General features: G+C 33.0%; 1 protein-coding gene across 6 annotated transcripts in view; it reads left to right on the forward strand.

The window, feature by feature from the left end:
- The window catches only part of LOC143245336 (epidermal growth factor-like protein 8), a 107128-nt gene extending 94723 nt beyond the window's left edge, over nucleotides 1-12405 (forward strand). For 5 of the 6 annotated variants that reach the window (XM_076491570.1, XM_076491568.1, XM_076491569.1 and 2 more), the window contains exons 8-9: nucleotides 9527-9746; nucleotides 10078-12405. In XM_076491570.1, the coding sequence (XP_076347685.1) occupies nucleotides 9527-9746; nucleotides 10078-10118 (261 nt within the window). In that variant the 3' untranslated portion in view covers nucleotides 10119-12405. Of the gene's footprint in view, nucleotides 1-1471; nucleotides 1535-3886; nucleotides 3935-9526; nucleotides 9747-10077 lie in introns of those variants that run through there. The other variant, XR_013025576.1, reaches the window with a different exon arrangement.
- Nucleotides 12406-15058: the final 2653 nt, after the last annotated feature.

Genomic DNA, 15058 nt, shown 5'->3' on the forward strand with positions numbered 1-15058 from the left:
CAGAACCAAACTGGAGACACTCCAAACGTTGTGCTTTGACTATCATTAACAAGATCAGGCTACAGATGCTCCAATCATTGTGTTTTGACATATCATTAACAGGATTAGGCTAGAGACACTTAAAACGTTGTGCTCTGACGTATCATCAACAGGATCATGCTGGAGACGCTCCAAATGTTGTGTTCTGACATATCATAAACAGAACCAGACTAGAGGCGCTCCAAATGGTGTGCTTTGACGTATCATTAACAGAACCAGGCTAGAGACACTTCAAACGTTGTGTTTCGAGATATGATTAACAGAATCAAGCTAGGGACACCCCAAACGTTGTGTTCTGACATATATTTAACAGGACCAGGCTAGAGACACTCCAAACGTTGTGTTCTGACATATTATTAAAAGAACGAGGCTAGAGACGCTCTAAATGTTGTGCTCTGACGTATCATTAACAGGATTAGGCTAGAGACGCTCCAAACGTTGTGTTCTGACGTATCATTAACAGGATTAGGCTAGAGACACTTTGAACATTGTGTTCTGACATATCATAAACAGAATCAGGCTAGAGATGCTCCAAAACGTTGTGCTTTGACGTATCATTAATAAAATCAGGCTACAGACGCTCCAATTGTTGTGTTTTGACATATCATTAACAGGATCAGGCTAGAGACGCTCCAAATGTTGTGCTCTAACGTATCATTAACAGGATTAGGCTAGAGACGCTCCAAACGTTGTGCTCTGACATATAATAAACAGAATCAGGCTAGAGACGCTCCAAAACGTTATGCTTTGACGTATCATTAACAAGATCAGGCTGGAGACGCTCCAAATATTGTGTTTTGACATATCATAAACAGAACCAGGCTAGAGATGCTCCGAATGTTGTACTTTGACGTATCATTAAGAGAACCAGGCTAGAGACACTCCAAACGTTGTGTTCCGAGATATGATTAACAGAACCAAGCTAGGGACACCCCAAACGTTGTGTTCTGACATATATTTAACAGGATCAGGCTAGAGACCCTCCAAATGTTCCTCGTGCAAAATAAGTAAATTCCGGATGATGTTTAATACCTTCGACAACAGCGATAGAAGTAAAGAGCAGAATAAACACATATAAACACATATAAACTGAGTTGTATTACACAATTAAAATTTAATATTAACATGGATGAAAAATAACACAAACACATTTGTACATGAAAGTCATGCTAAAAGAATAAAATAAAAATATATCATTCACAGTTTCGTACATATGAAAAACAAAGCGATGGTTTATTATACTAATTAAAACAATTTTAACAGTAAGGGTGTCTGTTGCTTACTTACATAAGAGTGGTCTTCACCAACTGCAGATTGAAGGCCTACAAAGTCCGGGGTAATGTGTAACTGATGTGTGTTTGTTGTTCTTTTTCGTGTTATTGAAGGAAGATCTGTGGGTATTTATTGACTAATCTTTAAATGGTTCTTACAGTTACAACAAGTGTTGGTAGGCGGCTCTTGTACAAAAAGAAAACAGGCCAAGGGATAAGTCAGTGTGAGTCGAACCTGGGGGTAGAGGTTGTTTGTTTATTAATAATACAAGTTGTTTTCTTACCAAGCTAGATATTTTCTCTCATAATCTGTAAACGTTGATAGCTTACGAATGATAGAAATACTTTGATACTCCACAAATAATAGAAAGAATTTGATAACTCGGGAATTGTTGAACGACTTTAATAATACACAAATGATAGAAATACTTTGATTCTCCACAAATAATGGAAAGAATTTGATAGCTCGGGAATTGTTGAACGACTTTGATAATACACAAATGATAGAAATACTTTGATACTCCACAAATAATGGAAAGAATTTGATAGCTCGGGAATTGTTGAACGACTTTGATAATACACAAATGATAGAAATACTTTGATACTCCACAAATAATAGAAAGAATTTGATAACTCGGGAATTGTTGAACGACTTTGATAATACACAAATGATAGAAATACTTTGATACTCCACAAATAATAGAAAGAATTTGATAACTCGGGAATTGTTGAACGACTTTGATAATACACAAATGATAGAAATACTTTGATTACCCATAAATGATAGAAAGAATTTGATAGCTCGGGAATTGTTGAACGACTTTGATAATACACAAATGATAGAAATACTTTGATTACCCATAAATGATAGAAAGAATTTGATAGCTCGGGAATTGTTGAACGACTTTGATAATACACAAATGATAGAAATACTTTGATTACCCATAAATGATAGAAAGAATTTGATAGCTCGGGAATTGTTGAACGACTTTGATAATACACAAATGATAGAAATACTTTGATTCTCCACAAATAATAGAAAGAATTTGATAACTCGAGAATTGTTGAACGACTTTAATAATACACAAATGATAGAAATACTTTGATTACCCATAAATGATAGAAAGACAATAACAGGAAAATTGAGGACTGCTTGGAATTTCTTAAGATTTTAGAATCAGTTGGTCAAAAAGAACCAGAAACTTTGTCAGATGGTAATTTGGTTTCAAACATTTGTGCATCAGAATAATATCTCCATGTGGAAGGATTTAAACAAGTAATATGATCAAACTCCGAGAACAGCACATTTATACACTCGTGCTTTTAAAAAAAGTCGTAGTATTACGTTGTGTTTTAAACATTACCTCTTAACCTCTTCATTAACAAGTCGTAGTATTACGTTGTGTTTTAAACATTACCTCTTAACCTCTTCATTAACAAGTCGTAGTATTACGTTGTGTTTTAAACATTACCTCTTAACCTCTTCATTAACAAGTCGTAGTATTACGTTGTGTTTTAAACATTACCTCTTAACCTCTTCATTAACAAAGTCGTAGTATTACGTTGTGTTTTAAACATTACCTCTTAACCTCTTCATTAACAAGTCGTAGTATTACGTTGTGTTTTAAATATTACCTCTTAACCTCTTCATTAACAAGTCGTAGTATTACGTTGTGTTTTAAATATTACCTCTTAACCTCTTCATTAACAAGTCGTAGTATTACGTTGTGTTTTAAATATTACCTCTTAACCTCTTCATTAACAAGTCGTAGTATTACGTTGTGTTTTAAACATTACCTCTTAACCTCTTCATTAACAAGTCGTAGTATTACGTTGTGTTTTAAACATTACCTCTTAACCTCTTCATTAACAAGTCGTAGTATTACGTTGTGTTTTAAACATTACCTCTTAACCTCTTCATTAACAAGTCGTAGTATTACGTTGTGTTTTAAACATTACCTCTTAACCTCTTCATTAACAAGTCGTAGTATTACGTTGTGTTTTAAACATTACCTCTTAACCTCTTCATTAACAAGTCGTAGCATTACGTTGTGTTTTAAACATTACCTCTTAACCTCTTCATTAACAAGTCGTAGTATTACGTTGTGTTTTAAACATTACCTCTTACCCTCTTAATTTCTTTTAACCGTTGTGTTTCAGAGAACAGAATTATAGTTCCTCATGTCATATATTTTTTTACCATTGTGTTTCAGAGAAGAGAATTGTAATTCTTCATGTCGTAGATTTTTGTCATAATAAATTTTTGTTATGTTGTGTTTTCTATCATATATTTTAAACAACCCGTTAAACTCAAGCATTGTAAATTTAACGTTACAGATATATCTTTAAACTTTTAACTTTAAAACAAAATTTAAAATATGTGATACCATAATGCAAGGTTAATCTTTATCGATTTGAAACAAATAGAAACTAAATAAAAACTCAAGTTTTGTCTACTAGTAGTGTGGAAACTATACATTCTCGAGCTTTTCAAGTTTTGATAGACTCATGTTGACTATATTTGTGCACTAAATATGTAAAAATAAGTCAGTAAAGTATCGTAACATGATCTACAGGTTCTGAAGTCTGGTGTGTTCGTAATAGAAAAGGACAAATAAACTTTAGTGAGTTCTTGTCAACTTATTAAGTGAATGTTTGATATTGTATAAAATATTTACATTTGTATCGGCCATACTAATTAGACTTGATTTTAGTTTAATATGCTATCAAATGTTATTATAAGGAAAATAACAGAGATCATTACATTTACGTATGAAATGTTATTATAAGGAAAATAACAAAGATCATTACATTTACGTATGAAATGTTATTATAAGGAAAATAACAAAGATCATTACATTTACGTATGAAATGTTATAACAAAGATCATTACAGTTACTCATTAATAACGAACAGTAATAATTAGATTTCCTCTTAGTTTGAGTAGGGACCCACCCTTCATTTTTTAGTTCACTAGTCAAACTATGGTAGGTCCTGTTCTTTATTTATTACTACCACCCTTACGCAGCGTTGCTCGGGATATCACCTAAACAGATACCTAATCATTATAAAGGATAAGAATTTCACATTTCATGTAACAACGTTGAGTATGCTGATTTTTGCAAAGAAACAGACAAACATTTGCTTTATGTATTAGATTTTAATGTTTGAGTAACATTTCCAAGCCTGGCAGTACTTTTTCAGCTGCGGCAAAATGGCTCTCAACTTCTTTTTGTTGTCTTCTTTCTCAAGTGCAAACTTTTTAACTCACTCATAGCTCCCTCATTCCTTGGCCGATTACAATATTGGACTTAGAATGTCAAACTCTTTAAGTTGCTCTATTTCACCATGCCTATGTCTTATACATTAGTTTACTTTAATACTGTCTGAAAGAATTTCAAGTACCGCGGCTACTGAGGGTTCCCTCTTGTTTTATTTCGGTCATGCTTCACACTATTTTATTTGGTATTTGTCAAACTCTAGGACTTCGCCTTCTGTTTAGGTGTGTCAGTTTTATTATCACGTGTCAAACTCTAGGACTATAACTTCTGTTTAGGTGTGTCAATTTTATTATGACGTGTCAATCCCTAGGCACTTTCATTTTCTTCAGACGAGTCAATTTATGAGATTTATGTATAATTTCCCTGTTTCAATAAGCTAATCTTTTTTGTTATCATTTGTCGACTTCTATGAGTTCCAAGTTATTTCAATAATTAATATTTTTCATGTTTTAAACTAAGGCATTTCTTGTTTGGAAATTTCAGTTAATTTTGTTGGTTTCATTCTAGATTATACTGCTCACCATCACTTCAGTTTAAGCTGTTTTTCATAGTATTTTACGTGATTTAACGTTTTGTGTAATACATTTCACGACAAGTAATGACCAATGGAAAGATTCAAACACATGTAACAATAATAAAATAAAATAATCCACTAGATCCATATTGTAACGTATTGTAATTTATTTCGAACGAATCTGCGTTGTTGTTTTTCAATCAAGCACACAGGGCTATCTGTGCACTGTCCACCACGGGTATCGAATCCTGGTGTTTAGCGTTGTATGCCACTGGCGCACAACGAGTTTCTGATTTATTATATCACGTATTTTACATGTTACTATTTAAAATAACTGGAAATTTGATTGAATTCAGTAGTTAATTAAATGTTAATATTTTTCAATAAAGTTTCCTTTTGGACACAAATGTATTTTAATATACAAAATTAAAAACAATGGTTTGTATACAAATGTTTACAGACAATACTGGGTCTTATATCCGGTCTAGAACTGTATACTTTATTATATATATATATATACAAAAAGAAAAACAATGGTTTGTATACAAATGTTTACAGACAATACTGGGTCTTATATCCGGTCTAGAACTGTATACTTTATTATATATATATATATACAAAAAGAAAAACAATGGTTTGTATACAAATGTTTACAGACAATACTGGGTCTTATATCCGGTCTAGAACTGTATACTTTATTATATATATATATACAAAAAAGAAAAACAATGGTTTGTATACAAATGTTTACAGACAATACTGGATCTTATATCCGGTCTAGAACTGTATACTTTATTATATATATATATATATACAAAAAGAAAAACAATGGTTTGTATACAAATGTTTACAGACAATACTTGGTCTTATATCCGGTCTAGAACTGTATACTTTATTATATATATATATATATACAAAAAGAAAAACAATGGTTTGTATACAAATGTTTACAAACAATACTGGGTCTTATATCCGGTCTAGAAATGTATACTTTATTAACGATCCAAGTCCACGACGAGTACATTAATTGTGAGTTGATATTATAACAAACCTTGGTAAAGCTACCTAGCTTGGCTCGGTAGCTGAGTTGATATTGTCACACACCTTGTTTAAGCTACCTAGCTTGGCTCGGTAGCTGAGTTGATATTGTCACATATTTTGTTAAAGCTACCTAGTTTGACTCGGTAGCTGGCTTTTCATAACAAGCTGGCTTTTCTCAGTGATGATATTTAATGTCTTCGTAGAAACACTAACGTCTGAAATAATTCACTGAAGGTTTTTATTGTTCTACTTCTGTAAATCCTTGGTCTAGCTCTGTAGTTTTCTGGTTAATAGGCGTTTATCATAATTATAACTTCCGAGGATTATAGCACAGTTACGTTAACTGTCCAGTAATAATCATCTATTACTGTCTCTCGACTAAATGCTATTATATGAAACATGCCAGTTTCTCGAAGTTTCAACAATGTTCTAGTGCATTTTAGTAAAACAAATGTTGTTGATTGTTACTCTCAAGAATCATTTACAAAATTAAAGAACAGGCGTGACATACGGAATGCACAGCCAACAATACACTGCTGGCCAAAATCTTAAGATCAATGAACATAAAGAAATAATATGCATTTTGCGTTCTTAGACTCAACCACTTATTTGAATAGAGCTTCGAAAGATGAAAATAAGGAAAGGGAAAATAAAAATAAAAAACTTTTAGCATGTAATAGGAAAACGTCAACACTATGAAATTAGCATAAATACTAGCTGGTCAAAAGTTTAGGACCATATCAACGAGAAGTCCTAAACAGGGTAGGAAATGCCCAACAAGAGATCTCAGTAGTGACTTGCACGGCCGTTATTGCGAATAATTTCAAACATTCGCTTTGGCATGGTCGATAGACGCGTTTGCACAAGGCTGGCTGGAATGTTATTCCAAGTGGTGAAGATGGCTTCACGAAGATCATGCAGTGTTTGGAATTGATGTCCATTTCTATAGAGTTCCCTTGCCATCCAACCCCAAAATTTTCAGTGGGTTTCAGTTCGGGCGAACACGCTGGATGGTCCAAAAGAATCACGTTATTCGTCATGAAAAGTCCTTTGTCCTGCGGGCACTATGGATTGCAGCATTGTCCTGCTAAAGATCCAGTCATTTACACATAAGCGAGGGCCTTCAGTGAATAAGGATGCTCTCAACATGCCAATGTAGCCAGCTTCTGTTTCACGCCACTGTATAACCTGAAGCTCGATTGTTCCCTAGAATGGGACATCTTCATCGTGCCAGTGTCGTCGAAAGCCATCTGGACCATCCAGGTTAATTTTTTTCTCATCAGAGAACAAAACCTTCTTCACTTTTCTACGTCCCATGTTTGAAACTTCTCAGCAAAGTTTAACCGAGCTATTTCGTGGTGTGGAAGGAGGCGGTGCCTTTAAAGACGTTTACGATTTTTAAAGCCTTTTTCTCGTAGATTCCGTCTTATTGTTCTTGAGTTGCATTCTGCATTTGTAAGGATCTTAATCTGGTTCGACGATCTGCTGGTGTCTTGCCGGACAACCCGTCAAATCCTTCTGCTCAACGCCGGCGAAATTTTCTTTAGCTGACCACTTAGAATTCTCGTTCCATATCCCTCAGTGTCTTTAAGAAATTTGCAACGGCAGTTTTTTTACACCCAATCTCACCATCGATGACACGCTGAGAGAGACATTTCTTGCAGCTCGACAAATCTGCCACGTTCAAACTCTGTCAACTTTTTAGCTTCTGCCATGTAACATAAGAAATTTCAGTGGGAGATGTTGATAACGCTAATACTTGAACACAAATGACTAAATTTTGTTACGTGTTTAGCGATTAACGCTTTGTTTCAGTATTGTCTTAAACTTTTGACCAGTTAGTATTTAACCTAATTTCATAGTGTTTACATTTTCTCTATCAAATGCTAATTCTTTTTTAATTTTTATTTTTCCTTTTCTTATTTTCATCTTTCAAAGCTCTACTCAAATAAGTGGTTGAGTCTAACAATGCAAAATGCATATTTTTTCTTTATGTTCATTGGCCTTAACATTTTGGCCAGCAGTGTATATGTTACATGCGAGAAAGTAAACTATACTGAAACAACCATAGGTATTAAAATAAACGTATAACAGTAAATTTGTTACACTATTCAGATAATCTGTGGAAGGGATGAAACCTGAAGAGACCTAAACATTTCGAATAGACTTCTAACTCGCGATAGTAGGCTAAATTATTACATTTCTCATTGTTTTATTACACTGAACATCCGTAGTAAACCTAGATAATATCTATGAACAGATACTTAAAATGAATCATTGTTCTTAAAATGTCTTGTTAGCTTTGAATATAAGATATGAAATGAAACCCAACATTACAATACAATACAAAAACATAATAATGAAACTTAACATCACAATATAATACAATAAAATAATAATGAAACCCAACATCACAATATAATACAATAACATAATAATAAAACCCAACGTCACAATGTAATACAATAAAATAATAATGAAACCCAACATCACAATATAATACAATAAAATAATAATGAAACCCAACATCACAATATAATACAATAAAATAATAATGAAACCCAACATCACAATATAATACAATAAAATATTCACAGACAGGAGTAATTTAAGATCTCAGATAATATTTTGTTGCTAATTTTGTCGACATCCAATAGAATTGAAAATATAAACATGATGAGAGTAATGTTTATGTAGTTTAATAACATTGTAATGTTGGCTTTCAAAAACTATGATAAATACATGTCATTACTGACACTTATAAAGTAAAACATCGTAATAGTGGCTCTCACAAACAAAACAAGGTAATATTGAGATTCCAAAACTTGAAATACAAACTGTTAATATTGGCTCTTATAACCTAAAGTAAAACGCGGTATAATTTGTCCATAAAAGACCTAGAGTAAACACATGATTGTTTTCTTTATCGGTGTGATGCTAATGTTGTGTTTAACTGAATGTATTTTTATCTGTGTGATACTAATGTTGTGTTTAACTGAATGTATTTTTTATCAGTGTGATGCTAATGTTGTATTTTTATCTGTGTGATGCTAATGTTGTGTTTAACTGAATGTATTTTTATCTGTGTGATGCTAATGTTGTGTTTAACTGAATGTATTTTTATCTGTGTGATGCTAATGTTGTGTTTAACTGAATGTATTTTTATCTGTGTGATACTAATGTTGTGTTTAACTGAATGTATTTTTATCAGTGTGATGCTAATGTTGTGTTTAACTGAATGTATTTTTATCTGTGTGATACTAATGTTGTGTTTAACTGAATGTATTTTTATCAGTGTGATGCTAATGTTGTGTTTAATTTAATGTTTTCTTTATCGATGTGATAATTTTTTGATATATATATTTTGTTTCATTTTCTAGATGCAAGCGCAACACAATCTGACAGACCTGGAACATCGCGTGCAGAAGATCGCTGAAGCAGTGTCGAGCATGACCGAGAAAAGTACTGAAACGCCAAGTTATTCTTCAGCCCTGGAGGGCAACACCAAAGAGTACACGTATCCCTTCTACGGTTCCCCCTGGGAGAGAGTTCACTCACTGAGTGAACAAATTTCGATGCTCGAGGAACGGCTCGCGGATTGTACGTATAAATACTGTATTATTTTTGTTTTTATCTTTTGTTCCAACGGTTCACTATTTATCTATCTGCTTAGAAGACCAAACAATCATATAAAAGTCGTGGTACATCTAATATAAAAATTCATGTTTCGAGTAATTGATAAAAATATAAATAGTTATTTGGTTAACATATCACCGACTTAAAGTCGATGTCGCATTAAAAACAAAATCTAAATTAATTAATCTTGTGACATTAAATACTGATGACTATGTAAATATCTATCGTTTAGTTTACTGTTTTTATTAACATCGCATTACTTGGCAATCATTACCATGTTTATGAACGATTACAGGTACTTGTAGCGAGCCACAACGACGAAGACCAAACTTTTGACAAGTTTAAAAATAAAATTGAAAAGTAAGCGTCCTCTACAGGAATACAAGAGAGAATACTAGAAGATATGAAGAATATATCTTGCCCGTGTTGGTTTTTCGGTCCGTTTTTATTCTGGTTAAACAAATACAATTGTTTCTAATTTTCTTAAATAATAATATAACATTATTACTGTTCTCAATTAACAAGATGTGAAGCGGCGAGTTTGTGCTTGAGAAGCAATTAGTTACTTTAGGGTTAATAGTGACCAACAGTCAGGAACAGTGGCATTTAAATAACAAACGTATTCGCTAAAGATACCATGAAATGCTTGATGTGAAAAGTTAATGATCTTACGAAGTGTCCCTCTCGAAATGTCAAGGAGACGGAATGTGAAGTGAATATGACAAAATTGAACTCAAGAAGAGGTCATATGACAGACGTCACTTTTAGTGTTAACACACCTTTTGGTCAATAACGTAAGTTATAATAAACTGCTATCAAGTTGTGTGTACATTTTTATGACTCACAGCCAGTAACTCGTTATAAAGCTTTGAGATTAATAATAATTACTCATCATCTTGTTAACATTTTTAATTACTTTTTACTCATCGTCTTGTGTATCATGTCTTGTCACGACGTTTCTTAGAACTTAAATTATTTGAGTCCCAAAAGCTGAACTTTCTTATCCTGAAGTTTGAAACATCTTTCCCGCCGTCATCATAAACAGACGTTAATTGTGGAACTATGATCTTCCATGTCATTAAAATATTTTGAAGTTTGAACTTAAGTTTATCGATATCCGATCACTCCATGCGTTTGGCAGTAATTTTGGTGATTAGATTCAAATATTTTGTATAAAAACTAGTTAAATACCTTTCAGTTTTATTTCATCTATTTCTAAAGTAATATAGATGTTTTTTTCTATTATTTCAAGATTTTGTTTATTATTAATACGACGTTCATGGATAAACGTTAAATATTTTTCATGGAACTCTTAATTTAAAAACGTTATCTTTTATGGATAAAATACTGATTTTGGAAACTTTCAAAGATTATTTTTTTATCATGGTAGTCAAGTAACAATTTGAAGTTTATTATTATTATTATGAGGCAACAGTCGGAAGTTCATCATTGTTATCAGGTAACAGTTGGAAGTTCATTATTGTTATCAGGTAACAGTTGGAAGTACATCATTGTTATCAGGTAACAGTTGGAAATACATCATTGTTATCAGGTAACAGTTGTATGTCCATCATTGTTATCAGGTAACAGTTGGAAGTTCATCATTGTTTACAGGTAACAGTTGGAAGTTCATCATTGTTGTCAGGTAACAGTTGGAAGTTCATCATTGTTATCAGGTAACAGTTGGAAGTACATCATTGTTATTTTGTCATTTCAATAAAAAATAAGAATTTCGCGAAACAGGCTCGTCATACGAACAATCTTATTTTCTACATCTTACTTGGACGGTACCGTGTGGTAATGTTTGTTCATTACTTTGTATTTTGTGACTGCTCCATATATAATCATGGAACTTTTGGTAATGACGAATATAATATGTCACATATTTTTTATTTGTTTAATTTTATGAACATAACTTGATTCACTGTAATGATTGAGTTTCGTGATGTTATTTACGTTCTGTGTGTAGTGGTTTAGCTATTTAGTTTATAAATGTTTATTGCATGACAGTTTAAAGTAGTTTACACTTTAAGTTACTGAGAGCAGGTGAGTAGACACATAAGTCCAGGAAACGTCTTGTTTTTATTTCAAGATGTTCTCTGTTGTTATTTGACATTTTGAGAACAGATGAAATTATCCCAAGTACATTAAAAAAACATGATAATTTAATGTGACACAGGATCATAATACGTAAATACGAACTCTGATATTTATGTCGTTGAAGTTCACTGATTTCACTTGTTTTCAGAACATACCAGTTAAACTGGAAGATGAGAAATAAAGGCTTTTCTGAAACTCCATTTAACCATGTAACATAAGAATATAAAACTTGTTGTTGAAACGGCGAAGCGTTGGAAAGAATAACCCTATTTGTTGTGGGTAAAATACAACATAAACTACAATGGTTTATAGTTTTGTTTCCTTGCAGACGCTCAGATGTGTTTATATATATTATGATTATGGATTAATATGTGTAGTCTAATTAGAATATTCATAGCAGCCGTTATACCGAAAGTTAGCTTAGAAGTTAGTTATTCATAGCAGCTAAAAGTGTGATGAGAAAATATTTTCCCAAGTATAAAGTCGTGATTTTGAATATAATAAAGTTGTTTTCCAATATGAAGTGTGTTCACTTTCAAAATTATTCTATTTAAGTATTTCTAGTTTTTCCTACGTTTAGAACTGGCGTGAAATAGCAGTAACATGAACTAGACTAGAACATGAAGTTATGTGTTTATGTACACGGTACAAATAACAATGGATGGATTACTTATTTTCCTACGTTTAGAACTGGCGTGAAATAGCAGTAACATGAGCTAGACTAGAACATGAAGTTATGTGTTTATGCACACGGTACAAATAACAATGGATGGATTACTTAGTCTTTCTTATTATGAGTATCATAACTCAAGTTCAGGAAGATCACAGTCAATTTAACTGTTTCAAGTTATTTCCTGGATGGATCATAAAGATATCGGAAACAACACTGTTTATGTACAAGTTCGTAAACAGAAAAAGTAGTTAACTTTAAGAAGCGACATCTGGGATTTCGATTATGATATATTATATAAAATAGAGGTTTATTCGTCGTTGCTGGTATATTTATTTATATATAAGTATCACACACTAATAAACAGTATTTGGAATTGCATTCGTTCAATTGACATAATTTTCAATCATTTTTCTTCCTTGAGAGAAGTTTCGGGAATTTTTCTTTGTAAGGTTTTAAATTTTGCTCTATTCCCTCTATGTATTCTCCTCGTATATCCTACTATACCAGCACTTAAACAAAATCACCTTGAAATGCATTTGATGTCACAGTTCTGAGAAAGAAAAGTTAAATGTTTTATGAGAACTATTCACTTTGAATGCTTGTGATTACTACACGTCCTAAAAGTTGAATTAGCCGTAGCGTAAAATATTATGTGTGTATGTTTTCTTTCAGCAAAGCCACATCGGCTACCTGCTGAGCCCACCGAGGGGAATCGGACCCCAAGTTTTAGCGTTGTAAATCTGTAGACATACCGCTGTACGAGCGGAGGGCGTAAAATATTAAATGACATGTTTAAAGGAACTGTTCGTCATATAAAGCTACGAAAAAATTACACATAACTTATCAAAGGCATGGCCAACCGTGTTAAGATGAAATCCAAGGGTTGCGAGTTCTAATCCAACATGCTCGCCCTTTCAGCCGTGGGGGCGTTATAATGTGACAATCAATTCCACTATTCGTTGGTAAAAGAGTAATCCAAGAGTTGGCGGTGGGTGGTGATGACTAGCTGCCTTTCCTCTAGTCTTACATTGCTAAATTAGGGACGGCTAGTGCAGATAGCCCTCGAGCAGCTTTGCGCGAAATTCAAAATAAAGAAACAATAACTTATCAAAAACATGTGAACAAATTAAAGTTGATAAACAGAAGATATATAATTATATATGAATCTTTCATTTCCTGTTCTTTTCTTGTATATAATCACTGATTGTTATTGCCTCATGTTACTAAAAACTTGCCCCTATCTAGTACAGCTGTAAGTCTACAGATTTACAACGCTAAAATCAGGGGGTTTGATTCCCTTCGGTGGCAGATAGCCTGATGTGGCTTTGCTATAAAACACACAAACACACTAAAAACATCTCGTGTTTTTTGTTTGTTTTTTCAAAGGAGCATTACTGCGTTATGGTATCGCATAGTGTGCGGAGCGTTCTAGATCTGTGTCAGTTTATAAATACGTGTACAAAACGCAGTTCGAGTTGATTAGAAAAAGTCACACAGTTGGATAGAGAGAAAAGATAAATAAAGATTTATAGTGTCAAGTTGCAAAGTGAATTATCACTGATTGTATTGTAATAACAGAGCAGAAGAGAATGATTCGTCTAATCAAATTATATCCTAAAAAAATTGAAACAGTTTGTGTGGACTCGACAAAAAAAAGACAATTTTTAATAATCAATAACATAACGAACATTTTTATATACGTTTGACTTGTTTTAATATGTAATTTTAAACAAGTAAACTGTGTGCTGTTTGTTTATTGTTGAAATTTATCGCCAACAAGTCACAGATACCTACTGTAAAAAATAAAGCCCATACATATGCAAAACCTGAAAATCACTAATCTAATGGAATACGTGCTAAATATATAGTAAAGCTCTGAATTTCAAAGCTGGCGAGTCAGTTTCATATCCATACGTCATAAGAGTAGCAGTCAATCCATTAACTAGGTGGCGCATGGTAAGTTGTTGCTGACTGCTTTGGATCATTGATTTAAAATTTAGGAGACGGTGGCAGGTGGGCTCAGTCGCTCTTACATAATTACAAATCTCGTGTTCCTAACAATATATTTACACCTTTCACAACTGTTGGAGTCCGCACACTGAGATCTTTAATGTTTTAGTCTGTTACAACATTCAGCCCCCCAGTGGCTCAACGATATGTCTGCGGACTTACAACGCTAAAAAACCGGGTTTCGATACCCGTGGTAGGTAGAGCACAGATAGCCCATTGTGTAGCTTTGTGCTTAATTCAAAACAACAACAAGTTACAACATTCATTTGTACATAACTAACGACAAATAGAGTGACATTAACCAGGTTCTGTGCAACATACACAAGTATCAAAAATTAGGATATCGTTTATACTATCAGTGACATATTGTGTGTATTTTTCTCTGTGTTTCAGGCGCTATTACAGTTAAAACATTTTAATTATTATTTCATTTAGTGCCACCATGTGGCGCTATAGTTTCTGTGTGTTTGAACTAATGACACGTTAAGATTAT

Source organism: Tachypleus tridentatus, chromosome 2, assembly GCF_004210375.1.
Source record: "Tachypleus tridentatus isolate NWPU-2018 chromosome 2, ASM421037v1, whole genome shotgun sequence".
NCBI lineage: Eukaryota > Metazoa > Arthropoda > Merostomata > Xiphosura > Limulidae > Tachypleus > Tachypleus tridentatus.